This window comes from Geospiza fortis, unplaced genomic scaffold (genome assembly GCF_000277835.1).
Source record: "Geospiza fortis unplaced genomic scaffold, GeoFor_1.0 scaffold99, whole genome shotgun sequence".
In the NCBI taxonomy this organism is placed as follows: Eukaryota; Metazoa; Chordata; class Aves; order Passeriformes; family Thraupidae; genus Geospiza; species Geospiza fortis.
The window spans coordinates 165,390-187,669 of record NW_005054521.1 but is presented as its reverse complement, the minus strand read 5'-3'; the positions used below and the strand labels follow the sequence as shown (position 1 = coordinate 187,669).

Sequence of the window (22,280 nt, the reverse complement as noted above, 5' to 3'; positions counted from 1 at the left end):
GAGCCCGCTCCCGGCCCCGCGCTGACCCCCGGCCCGCTTGTCCCCTCAGAGACCAAGGTGTACGTGGGCAACCTGGGCACGGGCGCCGGCAAAGGCGAGCTGGAGAGAGCCTTTAGCTACTATGGACCGCTGAGAACCGTGTGGATCGCCAGGAACCCGCCGGGGTTCGCCTTCGTGGAGTTCGAAGACCCCCGGGATGCTGAAGATGCTGTGCTGGGCCTCGATGGGAAGTACGTGCATGTTTGGGACTCCTTTGAGAGCCGCAGCCCTCGATCTCCCTACGTAACACCAATCAGGGATTTCTCATGTTCGTTGTTTGAGCGCATCAGAAGAAAATATTACTTTCGTTAATATCTGCTGTGTCCTGCAGGATAATATGCGGCTCCAGGGTCAGAGTGGAAGTATCCACAGGGATGCCGCGCCGCTCCCGCTACGACCGGCCCCCAGCCCGGCGCCCCTTCGACCCCAACGACAGATGCTACGAGTGTGGTGAGAAAGGCCACTATGCCTATGACTGTCACCGCTATAGCCGGCGAAGGAGGAGCAGGTAGGTGCGGGGTCGGGGCGGCCGCGTTGCTTCGCCAGCTCGCTTTTGTGTAGTTCTTGTTAGCAAAGAACACGATGTTACACCAGTTTTCTTTAAACTTTAACGCTAGAATAAATGTATAGGTGTATATTACAATTTGTTGCTATTTCTATCGCAAAGAACACGATGTTACACCAGTTTTAACTCTAACTGTCGTAAGTCAACAGGTGTATATCACAATTTTTTTTTTGCTAATACATATAAAATGTTACTATTTTAATAATCAACCTGGTCAAAACCTTTCAGGTTTCTTCGTTTGAGTCAGTCGCCTTGATTCAGAATGTCACGAGCCTTAAGATTTCATGCTGAGGCGCCTTGCAAATCCGACACTTAAGATCCTCCTAGACCTTGAGGTGATCAGCATAAGAGGCCAGATCCCCTCGAGCCATCTACACGTAGCTTCACCTTATTCTTTAAGGGCAGAAAATTTGAGACGGTGACCGCCGTAACAGTAAATTTGGCTTTCAATTGGGGCCCCCCTCCGGTTTAGAAAGAGGAACACCAGATTGACCACATTCCCACCTAGAAAAATCTTCTTGCGTCAATCAAGCCTCACCCTGGCTCATTGGGCTGTCAGTTTGATCGTCGTTAGATTGAAGAGAACACCTACCTAGATGCAGCGCTCGCCTATAGATACTTCTAGATCGTCTAGATCTGCTAGACCTTGGGCCAAAGAGGGTCGACCTGCAAACTTGCAAGGTTTATTTTAAATACGCATTACAGTGTTTTCTATTCTAATGTAATTCTGCAATGTAATTCAGCTTTTAACATTTTTCTAGGTAGTAAAAATGCTCAAGACAAGTAGGCCCAGACATTTTTCCAACTGACAGATGCTAGTTCTGTGTTTTTGTTGTTTTGTTTGGTTTGGTTTTTGGTTTTTTTGATTTATTTTTAAATCCTCTTTTTAGTTGTCTGAAAAAAGTTTTGACTTCAGCAGGGCCTCACACGTGTGGGTTGCTGCAGCAGTCTGCTGATACCTGTTTTTTCTAACCTAAACCCAGGTCCCGGTCTAGATCCCGCTCGAGGTCCCGAGGGAGAAGGTATTCCCGGTCACGCAGCCGCAGCCGTGGTAGGAGGTAGGGCTCTGCCTTCTGTGTTTTCATTCCCACTCCTTCTTCTGTGGGCCCCTCCTTCCTTTTCTGTGTTTGTTTTGAAAAGTGCCTTGCAGTGATGGGTTGGTGTTTGCTTTGTTTTGCAGATCCAGGTCAGCTTCCTACCGCCGGTCCCGGTCGATGTCTCCTCGTAGATACAGATCCTTCTCACCCCGCAGGTCCCGCTCTGGTTCTCTAAGAAGGTCAAGGTATGTGGTTGCTGTTGAACCCACAGCATTGTTGAAGGGCACATAACGTGGAGCTGAAATATTAGGTATCTATATATATATATGTTTATAGCATTTATAATGTAATCTGTAAGTTTGTTTTGCAGTCCATGTGTTGGTAGGAAGCTTTGTGGTGTGTAAGAGCTACTCTGAATACTTTGTTTAAAATTAAAGTGTATCATTTTGGAAGTGCTGTTTCTGAGATGTTATTTTTTGCTTTCTAACATTGTACCAAAGTTACAGCCTTGCTCTCTGGTTAAGGTTTCCATATTCAGCTTCATGTGTACAGGGTGTAATTGCTTAGTCCGCTAAGACAGTGGGACTCACTTTTACCTGCCTGGCAGTACTGACCAAAGGTGCTACTGCTTTCTAATAATAAAAATTCTGTAAAATCAACAGTTCAACAAAGTTCTCAGTCTTCTGGGACATTTACAGTAACTGGTTTCTGTCTCACCTCTATGAAGCATATGGTAGTAGAGCTTCCATTGTTTTTTTTCCAGATCTAGGTCCAGGTCACGCTCCAGGTCCCGGTCTGTTGTATGGCCTCGAAGCAGGTGAGACACTCATTTTGATTCAAGCCAGTAAGGGATTTGGTGTGTTGTTTGGTTGTGGTGGTGTGTTGTGTGTTGTTTCTTTTTTTTTTTTTTTTCCTTCCCTGGGGGAATTTGTCTGGAAGCACTTAGAAGGCTGTCCAGCAGAGCAATATTTGCTCTTAATAATTTATGCCTTTTCACAGACAAAAGCAGTGGTGTACAATTTAAGGTCTGTGGACAGAATTTAGAAAAAAAAAGTTAATTCTTAGGTATGTAGTAAATTGAGGATGGTTTTGTGTGCTGTGCTGCCTTAGCAGTGGAAGAGATGCTCATGCTGCTGAGTACCAGTTCTGGGTGGTTGTGAGCATTCCCATCCTCAGTAACTGTGACCCAGTAGGAAGTTGCTTGTTATGAGGGGGAAATGGGCCAGACGGTGGCTTGGGAGGGTGACCAGGAACGTTTCAGAGCAGTGGCACGTAACATTTTGTTTAACGTGTGCCGGCAGTGTCCTTGTAGTATTTCTGTGAGTTAATAGGCCAGGTAGAGGTGAATTTTGATCACCCTTCAAAGACAGTTCTGAGCAGAAATAGAGTAAAAGTATTCTGGTTTTTTGGCCAAGCGTGTTGAACGGAGCATTCTGATGTCCAGTGATAGCTTGAATTCTGACACTCTAGGAAGATGTTTTTAAGTAACAATATTTCAGTTGATAAAGTAACATAATAATTGTGGGAGGAAAGTTTAAATGTTGAAGTAGATTTTAATTCCTGAGATAAACTGGGAATAGTTTACTTATTAGTAGCCTCGTATTGGTGTAAAATCTATATTATGCTGAATAAAATTGGCACTGGGAACTTGAGCTGAAGAATGCAGCAGCTCTTCAGCACACACTTACTTGTGGCTGATTCCTGGCTCTTAATGTGCTGTTAAAATACTTTAAGATGATACTTGAAACCATTCTTCCCTTTCTAGAAGGGATACTTGCAGGTAGGAAGGAAGTGTGGGAGTCTGGTCTGGTGTTCTGTGGAGCTGGCAGCTGAAGCTTTGCTGGGGAGCTTCCTGTGCTTGCACTCGTGCCTTCTGATGAGTGGGGTCTCTGCAGTAGGAGCTGAGGATTCCCCTGGAAGGTCCTGGGGAAGGCCTGCAGCCCCAGAGCCTGCCCTCTGTGGTTGGTGTTGCTGCCTGGGGTGAATTTGCTGTTGCTGGTGTAGCTAACTCTCCGTGTGTTTGCATGCCCACTGGCTGCTTTGCTGAGCTTTATTTTTCTCCTGTTGTAGGTCTGAGTCTCATGGTAGATCTAAATCTGGCTTACCTGCTAAAAGGTGAGCGTTCAAATACAAGTACCACTCAGTTGGTTTTTTTTTGGTTGGTGGGGTTTTTTGTGGGGTTCTTTGGTTTTTTCTTTCATGATTCAAAATCTGTTTGGACTGGTATTTCAGTTGCAGGGTTGGTTTTTTACTTTCATAACTGATTTCAAAAACATTTTTCATACATTATGGGGTTTTTTTGAACACCTGATTTTTTGTGGGACAGTAGGCAATTCTTCCAGGATTTTGCATACAGATGTTATACACTCATTATTACACAAAAATACTTTTGACAAGATTTGGGGCATGTTTTCTCCTACATTTGTTCTTAACTGTCTGTAGTTCTCCCTGTCCCTAACTCTGCTCGATTCACTGCTCCTGCTCTGCAGGGTTGGTTACTGTGATTACAGCAGCTTTGAAGCTGTGTGTTGCTCTTTTCCTGAGGGCTCCGGCTTCCAGCATTTTTCCTTCTCACCTGCAGCTTCTTGCTTAAAGTACCTGGGTACACTTGATACCAGCAGTGTCAATGCATTTAAGAACATCAAATTGCTCTGGTTTAAAATGGTCAGAAGTGGGTACTGAGAGCACCCAGGTGTACCAACCACACTGACTGGTCTGTCTGTTTGTTTCTTTGTTTTTAAACAGCCGCTCAAAGTCCAGATCACCATCTCCAAAGAGAAGGTAGGAATGTCTTAAAACTGGAGTCTGTCCTATGGTTCAACAGCACTTGAGCTGGAGCAGTTCCTAGAGAAGTTAACTTCTTGGGCAAGGATAAAAGCTCAGGATTTTTACTTGCCTAAATCTGAACTATGAGAAGATGAATTGTTTATGGGCATTTCCTGCTGCTGGCAGTCAGAATGTCATGAATATAGATAGCTAAGGAATAAGAATGCTGCTGCTAAGGAAACCTTTAATGAAATGTTTCTGAGGAATTTAGAATCTAGGGAACAAGTGAGTAATGTAAGGTGTGGAGCAAGCCAGTAAAGTGGTGTAGGATTAACTGCTGGTGACTCCTGCAGGCTCAGGAAGTTGCACAGCTGCCAAGCTGTGCTGTGCTCCATGAAGGAAGAAGTTTTCCTGTGTTACCAGAGAAGTATGTGCTGGAATTGAGATATCTGAGCAGGCTTGATGTCTCAGCTCTCTTAATTAGTCTTCAGCTTTCAAGCTTAAAGCAGTTTTTAAGTGTAAAATACAACACTTGTTTTATTATTTGAGAACTGTAAATGAAAATAGGGGCAGAACTCCAGAGGAAGCCTGGGGTAGCATGCACAGTTTCTGATGGTTTTGCTGTAGGAGTTGTTCTTAATGGTTTGCTTTTTTTCCTTTCAGTCACTCACCATCAGGAAGCCCTTGAAGGAATGAAAGTCCTAAAAGAATGGGTTCAAATTTAAGAAGTTTAGTAAAAAAATATTTTGTTTACATTATAAGGGATTTTGTGATGTAAGGGCTTAGTCCTAGAAGGCTGTTTCTATTGACTAGCAATTGGCATGAACCTCTATCTTCTAAAAGTCTTGTTAGCAGACTAATACAAAACTCTTCTGTTGTGTTTGTGTTCTGTGATCTGAAAATGTTGGGCTTTTTTTTTTTATTGGTGCATTGAAATAAACTGCATTTCTAACTAAGAAGTCAGTTGTGGCAACCCTGCTGTTCACAGTTGGGATGGGGAAGCAGGCAGTGTGCCCCTGGGGTGAAAAACAGCAGGCAGGTTGGGCCAGGCATGTGTGTGCCTTCTGCATCCCTATGCAGCACCAGCTACAGGGAAAGGTACCAGTCTCTCGTGTGTATATGTCTATGGTCTGTATACCTTTTTTAGGGAGTTTGAGGGCTTTTGTGGAGATCACAGGTCCTAAGCACAACCTGCAGCTTGTGTTCAAGTAGCAGGATCTGTGGGGAGTTGAGAGCTCAAGTTTCACGTGTCTGCCTGGTTCCATCCTGGCAGTGAAGTACCCAGGGAAGGCCTTGCTGCTGTGCTGATCTCTGGTTGCTTTGGGAAACCAGCCTAACCCCATCTCATCATGGATAGGTTACTGAATTAATAAAATAGTTCAGGATTTTTGCCAATTTGCTTTATCTTTGCAGTTTTTTAATGGCTGTTACCAGAATAGCAAGGAAATTTTGGGAGTACTGGGTAATTTTAGGAATGGTAGGAAGGACAGCATGCTGTTTTCCTGGAGTGGCTGAACACCTGCCTGCCCAAGGGAAGTGGAGAATAAATTCTTTTGCTTTTGTTTTATTAAACTGTATCTCAGTGTGTGAATTTCTCATATCCCATGCCTCCTCCCTTCTCCCAGTGCCAGCTCATGGAGGTGGGACAGAGGAGGCGAGTGGAGGCAGCTGGGGCTAATCCATCCCAGCAGAGCTGCAGTGGCCATTCTCTGCACAGGGATGTTGGGCTTGATCCTCCTGTCATCTTCCTCACAGGAGCCTGTGTTGGTGTGAAACTCCTACCAACAATTCATGTGTATTTTTTTAAAAAACCAAACTTCTCCAATGTTCCTCCCTCCACTCATCATGCCTCAGGCTGAAGGTTGTAGATCAGACTGGTGCTGGAGGCAGTGTTCACTCTGGTGACAGAAAGGTGACAGCCCAGTCCTGTCACTTAAGGCATTTGGTGTTTGGGCAGCTTGGCTGCAGCAATGCTCAGCACTGCAATTAAAAGCAAGGCCAAAGGGAGGAAATAATAATTCATTATTGCTACAGCATTTTACCCCACAGTGGAGCAGCCCAGTCCTCAGAGCAGCAGTTTGGCTGAAAGCTTCCAAAAGCGGGACTTTGTTCCAGCTGTGCAGGGTGGCAGGAGGACTACCCCATACCAGAACACATTAGCAATGGCATCTGCCAAGAATTCATTTTAATGCACTACAGCAGTCCCATCTCAGCTGTTTTATTCCCAGTGCAGGAAGGGCTGGAACAGCCTCTTTAGGGAAAATGTCCGCATTGTCTTGGAGTTTTGTCTTGTCACCAGAGCAACCTGCACTGATCCAAAACCACAGTGACTGATCCAGTATATCTCCTTACCACAGGACATTGTCTGAGTTGCAGAGCCTCAATGCAAATCTAAAGCTGCTCACTTGTACAAGGGCTTTGGGTTGGACTAAACAGGATCCCTGGTTAGCCAAAACTGCCTCAAAAAAGTCTTAGTCAAAATGCAGAAGTGAGTTTAAACCAGTTTGGGAGCAGCTCCCTATGCCATATGCTGCCTCCAGCTATGACTATTACAAGAAACAGCTGGCTAGCAGGTGTTTGTGTGACCAGAAAACTACTACCAGGGCACAGTCCCATAAAAAACACTCAGAGGTTTCTATTCCTCCTGGAAGAGCTGCCATTTTCCCAGAATATAGTGTAAGCCGCCTTATTTTCAACAAGCAAGCAAACAAAACAACAAAAACCCAAAACTCAACAGTACAGTTGCCAACTTGTTTTTCCAGAGGTCAGTGCCACATTTTGGACCAATAAATACGTCAGGACACTGATGTTACTTGGTCTGTTCTCAGGCAGCAGCCATGGGTGATGCTTTACAGAAAGCTGTTCTGATGTCACTGCGTGGTCACAAGCTTGACGATCATCCCAATGATCCGAGAGCCTCGGGGGCACATGCACAAATCCATGCTGGGATTCTTGATTTTATCCTGCAGCAGCTGGTCCAGCTCGCAGCGCAGCTCCTTCACCAGCTCAGCCACCTGGCACACGGTAAAGCACAGAGCAGGGGTGAGGCTCAGCTGCAGCTCAGCTCTGCAGCTCTCCCAGCATGGCCCATCCTCCTTCTCCTCACCTGGTGAGAGGCAGCCACAAAGCGGATCCAGCCGTCGTCCAGGGAGATGACAAAGTCCCCCTTGAGCAGCTGCATGTGCACCTGGCCGCCCCCCAGCAGCACCAGCGGGTACACGGACACCATGCTGCAGTCCCGGATGAACACGCGGCTCGTCTTGATCTTCTCATGGTACACCAGGTATGGGCTCTCAAAGTGCCTGGTCTGGGACAGGGACACAACAGCCTGGTCAGAGTGACACTGCTTTTCCTGCCTCTGCCACGTGGGCCAACTCTGCCTCTTCTGCAGCACTAACAGACCCTCCTTGAGACCCAAAAGAGCTGCCAACAACTGCTGGCTCCAGAGGCTGCAGTTTAACTCTGTGCCCAGGAGGACACTCGTAACTCAGGGATGCACCATTATTAACAGTCCTAACACAGGACTGTTCAATTTAAACATCAATAGGGATCCTCACTGTAATTTGAAACACTCAAATGTGATTTCTTTTATAAAAAGAGAGCAAGCATGCTTTGCAGAAAAAAGCATCCTGACCTGATAATTCACAGATGAAGGATGAATATGAACATAACCATCATTTTTAGTAACAAACTTCAGCTCTTCTGCTTTTGGTTGCATTTTGACCGCTCCTGTACTGGTCTTCTGGTATTTACCCTCTGGCTTTTTCACCTGTATGGTAAGAAAAAAGGTTATAAAAATCTACTGCACCAGAAAACCTTTTAACTGCATGTTTTAAATTTTTCAAAAACAGAATAAATTCTGTAGTAGCAACATGTCAAGTCACTGGAGACAGGTACTGTCCAACCCTGACTTCCTTTGTAACCTCAGCCTTCTAAAAAGGTGTAATTTTAAGTGGCTTCTTCACATTTCCTGCTGGCTTCTGTGTGACACTGTAATCAGCCTGTAGGAACAGCAGCAGTCAGGCAATACAAACTGGAGCTCTGACACCACAAGCAGCAAACTTTGGCAACCTAAGCCAGGCTCAAGGCTGCCACACTGAGCCCAAATTAAAGCAGGGTGTGTGGATGTGCTAGACCAAAGAAGGGAAAATGAAAAAGCATTCTTTTACCTGGACAACGTTGGGATACAGTGCAGCACACAGCATAGCTGAGATCAGCTTGATGTTCTCTGCATTCGAATTTGCCTGTGAAATCAATAGGGGATCATTAGCGATCCTACAGTTCAGACTGTAAAGGTAAAACCCTGCTCCAGGAGTGACTGAATTCCTGAAACTGCTTTGCTTTTACAGCTGCACTCCTGTGCTTTATAGAGTAGGATGAGATGCTGCTCCTGCGGCCTCAGGTCGGACCTGGGCTGTGTTTCCCCCCACTATATCAATAGAACAAATTGGCCACCACTGTGCTGGTGCCCAGCTGAATTGTTCTCTGACATCTGGCTACAAAGTGGCTTGCACCCTAGAGAAAGCAAGCACAAGTTGTCCTAAAGCACAGGAATCCTACAATTACCAAACCCTGATCACCCTGACCCCAGTCTTTCTGAAGGCAACCCACATGAAAAACTGCACGGATGAAATGCTGCAAATTACCTCCTCTCCTGTGGCATCCAACACGCCATCACCTCCTTGGGACCACTTCTTCTCAATGTCCCTGGCTCTCAATCCCTCCTTCACAAAGCCAATGTCAGAAAGCAGCTCTGCAAACTGCCTCTTCAGACTGGCAATTTCCTACAACACACAGAGCGCTGTGATGGCTGCCACACCCAGCAGGAAGAGTCTTCCCCAGTGGCTCATTTCTGTCACTGGGATTCTGCCAGTCCCTGTGCCAGGCCACAAACACTGACCTACCTGAAGAACTCTTCCTGACAGAAAGTTCTCCCTGCAGTAGTTGTAGCTTGCTTGAGAGCCCTCTTTGATACTTAAACGCCATCCCTGATTGAGAAGATGGGAGGAAGCCTTTAATAAAACATTTCTGCTTGGATATCAAACACATGACAAAACCCCAAGAGAGGATACTGAGTTTTAACTCACCTTATAGGCCTGGAGAAGAGCCAGGTAGTCACTGTTTCCTACTGCAAACTCCAGCTTCTTTTTGTTTGCTTCTTCCCTTTTATCCCATGGTGACACCTAGACAGGCAGTAACAGGTTAGTGTGTTCTTCCCCTCACCACCTGGACAAGCCATTCTAGAGCTACATGGCACATTCTCTTTGGTATTTTCACAGCACCTCACCGTCAGAATGCAAATTTTCCCTGTGAGTAACAGAAAATATGAGGCATTCAAAAGAGCACCTGATTCAAAAAGCCAAAGTGACAGTGAAGACACAGAGATCCAAACTGACCTCTGCATTCACAGCTCAGACCTGTCAGCTCCATCCATTATCACTATTTCACAGTTTATATTACCAGTAATTCTCACACCAAATTCAGACAAAATGTGTGCACTTCTTAGCTAAAAATCAAAAATAATATTCACTGTTTCTACTGTATATAAATACCACTCTTAGTGCTACTACATGGTTTTGAACTTCTGCTTATAACTGGATTATTTTAACAAGCACTGCATTAACACATCAACAATTTAGGCTAAAAAGAAGAATTAAAATATCAAGTGTAGCATGCTGCAAGTCACAAGAGCATTTTGCTGCTGCACAAAAACACAGCCCTCAAGTTAAGAATACTTACAAAAGGTGACTTAAAGGCCAGGCTGGCTGCTATGGTCAGTGCAGGATCCAGGCAGCGGAAGATGGTGCCAAACAGCATGAGCTTGCCAATCCTGACATCCACAGGCAGTGAAGCCAGGTGGTATCCCAGAGGAGTGAGCTTCTCCTCCGGAGTTAACGCTCCCAGGTCCCGCAGCCGCACCTTTGATGCCTGCAAGGACTCAGTCCTGGGGGGCTCGATCAGTCGTGATAAGACAGAGTGAAGACTCTGCTCAGAAAACATCTCCAGGATCTTAATTCTTAAGAGGAGGGGAGGGAAAGTTAAAAAGACAAAATAAAGAAAGAAAAAAAGGCAGCTTAGTTCCATACACAGGATTTTAAAAAAGCAAGCTTTTGTAAAAACAGGTTGAAAAAAGCAAACAGAAAACATGCATTGAAGCACACACTCCCTAGAAGAGGGCCTGTAACACAAAGCTGAATCAGGGAGCAATGTGGAGTAGTGAGTCTGTAAGAACAGATTTCCATTTAGTACACTGAGGTTTGAAATAAAATTTTTACTGCAATACTGTAATTGGTGCTGCTTGTTTCCTTCGGTACAAAGGGGGGTGCAGTGTGCAGCAGGGACACGAAGGCCTCTTCCTTTAACGTTTGCATGGTGAGGGTGCTTGCTGTGGGTTGTGGCACGTGCTCCCTGCAGCAAAGGAAGGACATTCTGCACGCTGGCTTTTTCAGGAAACACAAGAGCTCACCTTAGACAGAGCTGCTCCAAGGGCACTCTCTGTATTTCTGGCAGCTGTTGTTTTACAAGCTGATGGTTGTAGTGGTGGCTGCTGAAGAGGTGGAAGCAGACGCCCGAGGCCACACGTCCTGCTCGCCCTTTCCTCTGCAGAGCACTGGCCTTGGACACAAAGGTGTCCTCCAGACTTTCCATTCCTTTGCTTGGGTCGTATCTACAAGACAGCAAGAGACAGGCTTGTATGCACACAGCCACAGAATGGTTTGGCTTGGAAAGGACCTTAAAGATCATTCAATTTCAACTTCCTTTGCCACATGCAGGGACAGTTTCCACCAGACCAGGTTGCTCGGAGCCCTCTCCAGCCTGGTCTTGGACCTTCCAGGGATGGGGCAGCCAGAGCTTCTCTGGAAAACCTGTGCCAGTGCCTCCCCACAGTGAAGAATTTCTTCCTAACATTCAATCTAAACCTGCCCTCTTCTAGTCTGAAGCCATTTCACACTTTGTCCTGTCACCTGCCCTTGTAAGGAGCACACAGAGAACAGGCTGGAGGCAGAGCAGGAAGATGCTGCCATCTTCTGTATGGATACAATTCCCACCCCTGCACTTGGATCTGAGCTTAGACTGGCTTTCTCCACCTCATAGCAGCTTTCTACAGCCCAAGTTTTGTTCCAGTTTTTCCCAGCTCTTTGGAAAACTCAAGGCTTGACACAGTTTACAAAATCCCAAGGAATAAGTGCCAGTACCTTTTCTCTTTCATTTTTCCAGAGTCAATCACATAGACCACATCATCGATGGTGACAGATGTCTCTGCAATGTTGGTGGAGATGATGATTTTGGTAACTCCTGCAGGAGGCCTGAGGAACACAGACTGCTGTTCTTCACTGGACAGTGAGGAATGAAGTGGATAAACCACACACCTGCAAGAACAACAGGACAAGATGCTCAAGGCATCTCCAGCCTCTTCCTTCTTGGGAACAATCTGCCTGCACACACTTTTGCCTCACTAGGTATTGTTCAGAGTGTTACTTCTCCTTATAACCATCTAAGGCCAACCATCCACAACCACAACTAAATGTAACTCAGCAAACATTCTGAGATTTCAGCAGCCTGGATCATGCAGAGGACAAAATGGAAACCACTCCTCACTAGAGCCACTGAGAACTTCAACAAGTGACCTTCCTGAGCTGAGGAGAAAAACAAAAGGAGGGAGCCAACAAGATAGAAAAGGAATTACCCTGACTGGAGTCAGCTCACACATTTGATCAAGCTAATTTATCCCTGGATAAAGGCAGGCTTTGTGCAGGAAATTACTATTTATGGGTAAAGACTGACAGTTTTGGAACTTTTCTGCCTTACCTCTTGCTGTGTCTGTTATTAAAAAGAGCATTAGTCTGAAGCTGTTCATAAAGCATCTTGATTTCTGCTAGGCCAGGCAAAAATATCAACACAGCACCTATATATGTAGATAAAAAAAATTAAAAGTCACTCAACAAAAAGGACAGCACAATATTTTATTAATGTGCAATTATTGTACTAAAAAGTACACTGTAACAGTCCTTCACAAAAGACTTCTCAAAGCAGACAATTTTCTCACCTCCCCCCTCCCATGTATATCACAAGCTTTGTAACTCAACTAGCAATTTATTTTTTTCAAAAATAGTCAGTAGCTACAGAACCTCTGCATGAAAATCATTAGCTTTGGGCTGTCCAAGAAACTTCCAAGAATCTTCTTTCATTTATTTCCCAAGGATAATGAAATTACCTGGGGGGTATGAATGTCTGCCAGCAACTATCCATTCCAGCAAGGCTTCAATTAATTCTAGATTTACTTTGTCCAAGTCCATGACAGACATTGTTTTCAACACTGCCTTGCTAACCCCTGGGAGAAAAGAAATAAAAGATGCAGTAAATCCATGTCTTGTAAAAAACATCTGTGGATGCGTGGGACCAGTGACAGCTTTGTTTAAAGAGCACCTGGCTTAGACCTGAAGAGGGCAGATCCATGCTGTGCCTCAAGCAAAGCTGCTTCAGCAAGAACAAAGAGCAAAATGGAACTAAGAAAGCATCTGAAAAGGGATGGAAAGAGACAGTAGCTGAAAATTGTCTGTTTTCAGATGCTAAGAACTAGTTTCAGCCAAGATCTCTGCTTGTTGTTTAAGAGAACAATGGGTTCTCTTTTATTTTTTTTAAACTAGTAGGAAGTTTCTCATCTAGAACTTCACAAGTGCAAAACTCTGAATTAGAGATAAGCATTCAGCTTACAGTGATAATATCCCATGTTGTCTGTGTGCCAATTTATTAAATTTAAGAAGGAGTTCACCTTTATATCGTGTAAGGAGCTGCTTCAGAGTTAATTTCTGGTCTGGGTCTGAATCTCTGACCACGGTGTCAGTGGTTTCCACAAGGCCAGCACGCCTCAGGTCCTCCTCTACTTCTTCAAATGCAGTTCTTTTGTGTCTCCCATTCTGTTCTTGCTTTACCTTCCTCCTGTAGGGACTGCTGTCCTCTAAAACATACCTGGGCAGCAGAAGAACATTTGGTAGTGTGGAAAGAAGACTAACAGTCTCCTTCTAATAACTAATTACAGAGATAGGGTTTCTAAAATATTTTTTTTAAGTCTGAGAGGAACTTTGTATAAAGCATAGATAATATGAAGGTCAAGGTGCTTTAGTAGAGCCCCAAGAGTGCAGGTGATGAGGGAGATCTGAGAGGATTTACTTTTAAAATAAATGCACAGAACTACTGCAGTCTCAAGGTCAAAAGTGTAACCTCAACCTCACCACCCAAATACATCTGAGAACGTGTGAATTTCACACCTTGTCATTGCAATCACATCTTCCAGAAAAAACTGGTCCACAGGAAACGTTCGACCTGAAAGAAAGCATGAGAATAAATCTATTTACACAATAAATCTATCTACACAACAGGATGGAGAAAAGAGGAAAAATACCAAAGATTACTGTAATTTTATACAGGTTATTATGCCATACACTGGCTTCACAGCTCTCATCTACACTGCACTCTTCAACACAATTTCTGACTAGGACAAACAGTGGGTGTCTTCCAAGCATGGAGTGTTCAAGGCCAGGTTGGATGGGGCTTTGAGCAACCTGGTCTAGTGACAGAACATCCCTGCCCATGGCAGGGGGTGAAACTAGAGGATCTCTAAGGGCTCTTCCATCCCAAACCGATCTAGGATTCCAGGGTAACATGCACAGTGCACTCACACAGGCAGAGAAGGACAGATACACTTAGGGGAACACACCCATGTTCCCCTCCAGCTCCACATCATAACTCAGCAATTTAAAAGGCACATTGGGCTAAATGTGTACACATCCAGCTGGACCCTCTCACTGATCCTTTTCTCACAAGGATACAGGAGAGTCTTCAGCTGTGGTGAACCTAACCCAGGGAACCATGTCATGCACACACCATGTAACGATTGTCTTCTGAGGAGGGAAACTCTGCTGGTATACAGAGAGCACAAAAATGTCAACATTTCCAAGTCCTTTCTCTCCTAAATCTCATCAGTCTCTCCCTCTAAGTCTTCAGCATCCAATTTCTGGCATACATCCTCATCATGAATTGAGAAACGCTTTGCAAGAAGAAATGATAAATCAAATCTTAAAATGATGAATGACAATAAAAATGAACGGTTTTCACCTGGTATGTTGATGATTGGACAGGAGTGGAAGTACTGAGAGAAAAGCTCAGCATTCAGGGTGGCACTCATCAGTATAATGCGCAGGTCTGGCCTCTGAACCATTATATCCTTCAAAACCAGCAGCAGGAAGTCACTGAAGAAAACACGCAAAATAACACTTGAACGTCTTCAGCATTAACTTTCAGATTATTTTTCTCCCCTTCTGTATATCTTCCTGGTGTTTTCAAGAGCACAGCAACACCACCACAGAAGCATGAGCTTGTTGGAATGGCCCAGCGAAAAGCAATCTGCAAATCTGACTCTTTTCTCGTTGTCCCTTACTGGAGTGTCAGGATTACTTAGCAAAACCATTTAAACAAAAAGTTTTATAAATGACTTACATTAATGACAACACAGGAACATCAGATAAGAAATTAACTCAAAGTAACAGATGAGTCCTTTTTGCTCCTCTTCTTCACTGGAAGAGTTACTCAAACTTACCCACTCTTCCCAGCTCAATATATTTTTCCCACTATATTTATAGCTTTTGTGGCATGACTAGAAGACTGGCTTGAAGTGATTTTTAAATAAGAAAGAAGAGGAATCCTTGAGAGACACAAGCACTTCTAAGTGGCTAAAATACCACTTGAGCTGCAGAATAATGGGTAAGAGACAAAGCCTCTTAGAAACCCACTGCACTGCAGTGTTTGACAAGGAAAACCAAGAAAAGGATGCTTGCCACTTAATTTCCAAAGATACTGACAAATGTTATCTTTTGCCTGTGATCAGCAGGCAAGTGAGGTAAAACTGCAGGAGGCTAGAGCAGGATAGGATGAGACTGTCTAGTAAAATCTACAGACTGGAAAGAAATGTGAGCATTTGTCCCTTGCTCTGCTGAAGCCTGCATGTGAAGAATTATGGTATTTGATAGAAGTTGAAACAAGGAAATGGTAAGAAACAGCTTGGGCTGAAAAGTTACTTAACCCTCCAGCCCTATCCAAAACCTCTTTGCAACACTGCTGCAATGTGAGGGCGCTTTGGAGGCGCAGCAATTTCTGAGATGTGCTTTCTCACAAGCTGCTGCAGCACAACTTCCTACTGCCCAAAGACAAGAACCTAAACCCAGACTCATTCCACCATCCCATACCACTGCCACAGGATCAGCTACTGGCACCTTAGCCACCTTTGACTGCATTTCTTCATTTTGCTTACAGGATCTTTAAGAGATTATTTACCTTTCTTCTGTTCTTTCGTGAACTTCATCAACAATAACATGAGTGACTCCCTGCAAAGTCAGATCTCCTTCCAGCCTTCTCAACAGCACACCAGTAGTGCAGTACAAAAGCCTGGTAGCTGAGGACTTGAAGGGTAAGACAAAGCATTCAGTTGACTCTGGGCAAATTAACACAGTGCAAAGAGAGTATGTGCTGCTGTAAAGCATTTGGTTTCAGCTCAGTGCCAGGTTTGACTGAGAGGGAACAAGTAAGCCCTGCTGGAGATGGATTTTAATTTCTTGACTGACACAACACCTGCTTATTACCAAGGGGCATTGCTACCTATCAAAAAATATGAACTGCTTTTCCTGTGGACACTGTTTTCTGATAAACAACTCAGATCTCTCTTCCTAGGAAGATTTGGTGAGTCTCTTTTTTAGCATACATCTTGGAAAAAGCAATCAGCTGCAACACAGACAAAACTTCACTTCCAACACAGCAGTTTCTGTCTGGCTGTAGCTGCACCCTCAGTCTCCACTTGGGAGACACATGGGAATGGCAACAGGCAGAAAAGCAGCCAGCAGCCTTCCAAAGGATGGCAGGATTACTCACACTCTCAAAGCCCTTCACCTTGCTCAACAGAAAGCAAACCTGCAAGACACAGCACTGCCCGCTCATTCTACAAAGTGAACTGTGCAACTTGAGATGAAATAAAATACAGAACATGTTTCATAGTATTTTGTAAATACAGATGATACAAACTTGCTTATCTCACTGCATGGCAGGTTTAGGGCAGAGATTCTGTACACTAGAGAAGCACTAAGCACATTTTAATAGGAGTAAATGAAAACCAGCAAGCCAAGCATACGTACCTTGACACTTTCCAGACGGATCTGATATCCAACAGTGAGTCCAATCCTTTCTGTTCTTTCCTTGGCTACACGTTCAGCCACAGAAATGGCAGAGATCCTGCGAGGCTGAGTGCAGATGATGTTTGCAACTCTGCTTGGAGAGCCTTGCAATGAAGCATCCAAGATAAACTGAGGAATCTGAGTGGTTTTCCCACATCTGCAGAACAAAATCAGGAATTAATTAAAAACCCCACAAATGCAACACCTTCCACCCACATAAATTGACTGCATTCCACTGGAAATTTGCTTTGCTTCATTAGTGTGATCCTTCACATGAAGTTCACCTAGGACTGCTGTCACTGGTTACAACGGTCACAGATGAGCCACCACTCCAACCTTTCCAGAACATGCATCATATTTCATGTTATTCTGTGTATACTTTGATACATAAAGTCTGTATGTGCAATCACACTCTTACCCTGTCATGCCACTCACAACAAGAACTTGGTGGCTCTCAAGCAAATCCAGAATGTTTTCTCTCTCTTGCCAAGCAGGGAGCTTCTGTCTTTCATACAGCATGGACTGAAAGTGCCTGGAAGACTGATGGACAAACACAGCACAGCTGTAAGAACACCACTGGGATGGAATAGAACCATCTGAAACAACAGTTTGTAATATTTTATTTCTCTAAAGTAAGCAACAAAACTGTGTTCTGCACACTGTACCTTTTTCTGCCGAAACTGCGCGCAGATTTTAACATTTTCATTGTACAGAGACTTTGCCTGCACATCATACTTTTTGGAAAGCTTCTTCTTCAAGTTCACATAACTCTCATTCTCCACAACAACTTGTTCAGGCTCTTCCTCCTCCTCTTCTGCCACCACCTCTTCTTCCTGAGGCTCTGACACTGTTGAGGCTTGAGACAGAAAGTGTACAGTTAAATATTGTTATTGCTAAGGAACAGGCAATGAAGGAAAGAGGGACATGTTCCAGCAGCATTTCCAACAAAGAACCTTGTTAGACTGGGCCTGAGGGTCTGCAGGACTGTTTCTGACATGCATTTAGTTCAACACCCCCAGCAAACCTCCCCTCACCTCACCAAATCACCCACAGCTTCTCCAGCCCCATCCCACTTGTCCCTACCCCTGTACCAGGGTCGGGGTGGCCACACATGGTTACATGGTTTGCCTTCCTGCACATTTTCCATGTGTCTCAGCTCAGTTCTCTAATACACAACCACTTCTATGCAGTGCAAAATGCTTATAAATTAGGGTAGTTTTAATTAATTAAGTGTTAAGTCACTGACAAATACTTTTACACCAAAGCTGAAACTGGACCAGGTACTTCAGTGCCTTTGCCTATCAACTGAAGCAGGATTTGCTCAGACTGTCAGCCAGCCCTTGAAAGTTTTAAGGCTACTTTTATTAAAAAAAAAGGTATTTTATAGCATAAGGAATATTTTATAACTAAAGAAAATTATTTGGGATCTCAGTTTCTAGAACAAAGCTGTCTTTCTGCCGAGGTGTTCAAAAAATGGAATACTTTGTCTTACTGCAGAAAAAGCACAGTTTGTCTCTATTTAAGAACTCTACAACTCGATGCACTTGAACACTGTCTTGAAAAAAGCTTGCCTTAGATAAAAGTAGTTTTGGAATTGAGAGCTGGAAAGTCACCCTGCCACAAGTGACACGGACTCAACTCTCCCCCTGTGAAATCAACCTGTCTGCACCAGCATAGATAGAAAGGGATGATACTTGAACAACATTCTATAACCACTTTCCACATTTGCTCAGCCTTAAATCCACCTTTGTAAGATAATTTTGAGGAGCTGCTGGTAATTTTAAGTAATCTAAAAAAAGAGGTTTCTGAACTGATAAGTCGCAGACGCAGCAAAGCTTGCAAACAGCCCTTCCTGTTCCCTTCCAAGCACATTTCTCTGGTCCATTCTGGTGAGCTCACATCTCCCAGTGCTTTCTACAGCTTGTGTGGCAGTGGGCATCACTCACTCTGCCAAACCAAACTCTGCTCCTTGAACTCAGTTCTGGGTAGTACAAAACCTCTCTGCTGCAGCTTGATTACAGAAGGAACTTCCTGAGGCACACACAGATCATGGATCTAGCTCACCACATGACTTCAATCTCCAGAAATAGATTTGGAACAGATGGCTGAACTGGGGGCTCTGCCTTATCTCTCTTTTTTCCTTTTAAATCTTTCTGACTGTTCTTAGCCCAGAAATCATAAAGGAGATTTGGTGTACCTTCAGCCTGTTGATTTGAAGCAGGTGCACTCTCTGTCTGTGGCTTTACAGGAGGTGCTGCCAGCACGGAGACAGGAGGAACACTGAACTTGTGATGAGTATTGCTCAGGAGCTCACTGATCTCATGTTCATCTTCTAAACAGGTCACCAAGGTGTACACCACTGGCTCATGAGACTCTGCAGCTGCCAAGGCCTTTCCAAAGAGGAACTCAGCAATGTGCAGACGACAAGCAAGAGGCAGATTCTCGTCAGTGGAGTAAAATGCCACAAGAGGTGCTTGAAGGGGATACTTGTTCTCATCAGGAAATCTCACTTCAAGTTCATATATGGGACCATCATTATGTCTGAGATGAGCATCGTCTACAGAGTTCTTGGATGTGTTTAGTGGATGGTTTGGAGGGAATTCATGTCTAAATCTGCATTTTGAACCAAACCTGCAGCCTCCTTGGAGGTAAAATTTACATATTTCCTTTGAAGTCTGTTTTGCTGTGTCCTTTGTACTTTTTTGTTTAGATTTACTGAACCTATGTGCCAGGTAGTCCAATTCCAAACTAAAAGTCCAAACATGATTTTTAATCCTTTCAACAAATTTTTCTCCATAAATTGACCGGAGGGCAAAAGCTTCTTCTTGTCTCTGCTCTAAACACTCCTCTTGACTGGCTTCAGCAGCTGCTGCAGAAACCTGCATCTTCTCTCCATACTTTTCAGAGAAGCACTGCAATAGCAAATCCTCCAATGATGCCCCAATATTACCATTGTAGGATCTCAGCACTGCCCTGCAGCGCTCACAGTCAAAACCATACCTGCACCAAAACAGAGAAAACAGGGCAACAAGTGAGTGAGAGGCTTGTGTGAAGCAAAATAACCACAGACCTGCTTGACCAGGCTCACAGCAAGGGAGTGTGCATGGCACTGCCTCACACCTCAGAATGCAGCACTTAACAGTTTCAGGGTTAGATTTCCCCACTCCACTACAGAAATTAAACTCTTCAGAAAAAGCTGCCACATATAAAAAGCTCCCAAAACAAGCAAAAGTACTGAATAACTACTAAAATCTGAGCAAAATGGATGAAGAACACAAGGAGGGCTTACAGAGTATTGAGACCAGGGATCTACCTCTTCATGATACACATTATTCAATAAAGCATCACCTGGAGAGTTTGTGCACAGCAAATGAAGACACTTCACTGGCCACAATTCTGTGCTCAGCTGGCTCAGCAGACAACCTTGGCATTGCATCAGAAGCTTCCTGTTCTGTTGACCAGCACTGTTCATCATCCAGGTAATCAGGCTCATCATCATCTTCTCCAGCTACACTGATAAAAAGAGTTATCAAGTTGAAATGAAACAAAATTAAAATGTTGAGGAGACACAAAACTCTGCCTCTGCAGTTTTAAATCCTTCATTTAAATGGTAGATTTGGCTACCCTTTTCCCAGAGTTAATACTGTAATAGGACAAAGCAGAGTCAAAATCATAGGATTTGACATATAATTAAAAGTTAAGGGAAAAAATACTGTTTTCATTTTTAACAGTATGCCTGCTAAAGCATGCTCATGTAGAGAAGCTGGAAGTAGTGCCTCCATTTAAACTAACTCTGATTCAGGTGCCAGCTCCTGCCCTTGCAGTTCTTGAAGGAGTTCTTTCACTCTTCTCTGGTTCTCTGACGTCATGTGTATGGTCTGCAGAGGCATTCTTGCTTCAGGCCTCTGCTTCATTTGCCCTCCTCTTCTGGCAGGGGCACTTGATCTGAAAATTAAAATAGGACACAACCATGAGTTATCTGCTGGCTCAAATGTTCTTGACTGAATTGGGATGTTGGGGCCTAAACTTGTAATTCAAACCAGGAAAATCAAAATAAGATAAATCCATGCCCTAAGGATTATTTAGCTGGAATCACTCTTACGTGACCATGATTTGTGAGTCTTTATCTGCACAAACATGTGCATATATGTATTGTATCCTGTGTCGAATCCAAAATTATTTGCTGAACACTTTGCTAGGTAAAGCTGTTCTTAGACTACAATACAACCACATATTTCTAAGCTAGATGGGTCAGAACATACACAAGATACTAAAATAATTTTAAACTGCTGATTTTCTGTGGCCCAGCTTCTGTTCTGTAATACACAGATATTAATATCCTGTGTTTATTAATGTGTTTTGACCAAAAGTGTCCTGAAATTACTTTATGTCCGAAGAAGAAAATCAGAGGTTATAATCTCTACAAAATAAAACACTTAGCTAGGTATCAAATTTAAAAAACATTAATCAAAACAGGCATGTAAAACCTGCTTCATACTGAAACACTTCCATCACCCTTTCACTCTTCTCTATATTCAAACACGTCCAAAAACCAGCCCCAAATGTCTATGTATGTCAACATACAAAAAGTATCTCAAATGGTCCAAAGTATCCCAAACACCTCTATGCCAATTCCCCCCAAACCAACAGAAATACCTGGATTCTAGCCTTGGTTCCTCAAAGAGACAAAAATCATCTCCATCGTCCCAAATTTTGGTTGAACATTTCCTACTTCCACCAAGCTGAGGCTTGTTTGAATGGCCACTGCCGCCTCCTCGTCTTCCACCGCCTCCTTTGCCTCGTCCTCCTCCTCTGTTGGGCTTTCCTTTTTTCCTCGCTAACCAACTCATGTTTCCTTGGGGAAGAAGAGGAAAAAACAGTCCTTAGTTGTGAAGGTGATTAAACCCATCATGTATGTCTGAGCACACATTATTTGTTTTTCTCTCAAACCACAGTTGATTATCTGCATGTTGGTGTGTCTGTATGCACCTGGAGCATAAAGTATTCTTCTGGAACATTGTCTAGTGAGTTCTGTGGCTTTAGAAAACAAAAGTAACATTCCTCAGCCAAAAGCTGCAAGTCTGACAAAACCCTCTGGCAAAAGCATGAGCCTACCACTCTGATGGAACCCTCTTGGACATGGAAGCCCACAGGACAAACCTTCAAGGGAAATTTCACAGAAGCCTCTGCCCTATCACTTTTTAACTCAGCAGCGTGTGCAGGGCTGAGACTAAAAGGTGGAAGTGGAGTTAAAGCCCAAGATACAATGGTTTTTTTCACATTATCTCACACTGGGCTCCCTTCTGCAGGGAGCTGCCCATGCTGCTGAGCCTGGCCAGGGGAGTGACGGGACTTGTCCTGGCAAACAGGCGGCCTCCTCCCCTTCTCTCAGCAGCGTCTTTCCCAGCGCTGACAGCCCAGCCCATCAGCACTGCCCAGCATTAACACATCCTCCTGCTGCACCTCCTGCTCATGGGACAGGTGAGCAGCTGGGGGCAGCGCGGCAGGAATTTATTCCCTGGATCTTTCACTGGCACCTCCACAGCCAGGGTAAGACCTGATGTGGCCGCGCACAAGTAACAGCCCAAACGAGGGCTTGGGAAAGAAGCAAGTTCCCCCTTTTGTGGCCGATTCTCCCCCTCCAGCTCCACC

The 22,280-nt window shown here is 44.2% G+C and overlaps 2 protein-coding genes across 2 annotated transcripts in view; one reads left to right on the top strand and one right to left on the bottom strand.

The window, feature by feature from the left end:
• Nucleotides 1–5,979, top strand: part of LOC102038595 (serine/arginine-rich splicing factor 7-like) — a 6,915-nt gene extending 936 nt beyond the window's left edge. Inside the window, exons 2-9 of the mRNA XM_014310382.2 lie at nucleotides 4–230; nucleotides 371–547; nucleotides 1,588–1,662; nucleotides 1,785–1,886; nucleotides 2,405–2,458; nucleotides 3,712–3,756; nucleotides 4,387–4,422; nucleotides 5,071–5,979. Coding sequence (XP_014165857.1) covers nucleotides 4–230; nucleotides 371–547; nucleotides 1,588–1,662; nucleotides 1,785–1,886; nucleotides 2,405–2,458; nucleotides 3,712–3,756; nucleotides 4,387–4,422; nucleotides 5,071–5,095 — 741 coding nt within the window. The 3' untranslated portion in view covers nucleotides 5,096–5,979. The remainder of the gene's footprint in view (nucleotides 1–3; nucleotides 231–370; nucleotides 548–1,587; nucleotides 1,663–1,784; nucleotides 1,887–2,404; nucleotides 2,459–3,711; nucleotides 3,757–4,386; nucleotides 4,423–5,070) is intronic.
• Nucleotides 5,980–7,048: 1,069 nt separating this feature from the next.
• DHX57 (DExH-box helicase 57) overlaps nucleotides 7,049–22,280 on the bottom strand; it is a 15,573-nt gene continuing 341 nt past the window's right edge. Inside the window, exons 2-24 of the mRNA XM_005429074.2 lie at nucleotides 21,285–21,483; nucleotides 20,421–20,573; nucleotides 19,977–20,141; nucleotides 18,826–19,628; nucleotides 17,294–17,484; nucleotides 17,047–17,168; nucleotides 16,590–16,785; nucleotides 15,739–15,863; nucleotides 14,524–14,657; nucleotides 13,677–13,731; nucleotides 13,181–13,377; nucleotides 12,623–12,739; nucleotides 12,217–12,313; nucleotides 11,604–11,777; nucleotides 10,874–11,074; nucleotides 10,147–10,423; nucleotides 9,495–9,590; nucleotides 9,312–9,395; nucleotides 9,054–9,191; nucleotides 8,577–8,651; nucleotides 8,042–8,176; nucleotides 7,514–7,714; nucleotides 7,049–7,421 (exon numbers count right to left, since the gene is read on the bottom strand). Of these exons, the coding sequence (XP_005429131.1) occupies nucleotides 7,278–7,421; nucleotides 7,514–7,714; nucleotides 8,042–8,176; nucleotides 8,577–8,651; nucleotides 9,054–9,191; nucleotides 9,312–9,395; nucleotides 9,495–9,590; nucleotides 10,147–10,423; nucleotides 10,874–11,074; nucleotides 11,604–11,777; nucleotides 12,217–12,313; nucleotides 12,623–12,739; nucleotides 13,181–13,377; nucleotides 13,677–13,731; nucleotides 14,524–14,657; nucleotides 15,739–15,863; nucleotides 16,590–16,785; nucleotides 17,047–17,168; nucleotides 17,294–17,484; nucleotides 18,826–19,628; nucleotides 19,977–20,141; nucleotides 20,421–20,573; nucleotides 21,285–21,478 (4,074 nt within the window). The 5' untranslated portion in view covers nucleotides 21,479–21,483 and the 3' untranslated portion in view covers nucleotides 7,049–7,277. The remainder of the gene's footprint in view (nucleotides 7,422–7,513; nucleotides 7,715–8,041; nucleotides 8,177–8,576; nucleotides 8,652–9,053; nucleotides 9,192–9,311; nucleotides 9,396–9,494; nucleotides 9,591–10,146; nucleotides 10,424–10,873; nucleotides 11,075–11,603; nucleotides 11,778–12,216; nucleotides 12,314–12,622; nucleotides 12,740–13,180; nucleotides 13,378–13,676; nucleotides 13,732–14,523; nucleotides 14,658–15,738; nucleotides 15,864–16,589; nucleotides 16,786–17,046; nucleotides 17,169–17,293; nucleotides 17,485–18,825; nucleotides 19,629–19,976; nucleotides 20,142–20,420; nucleotides 20,574–21,284; nucleotides 21,484–22,280) is intronic.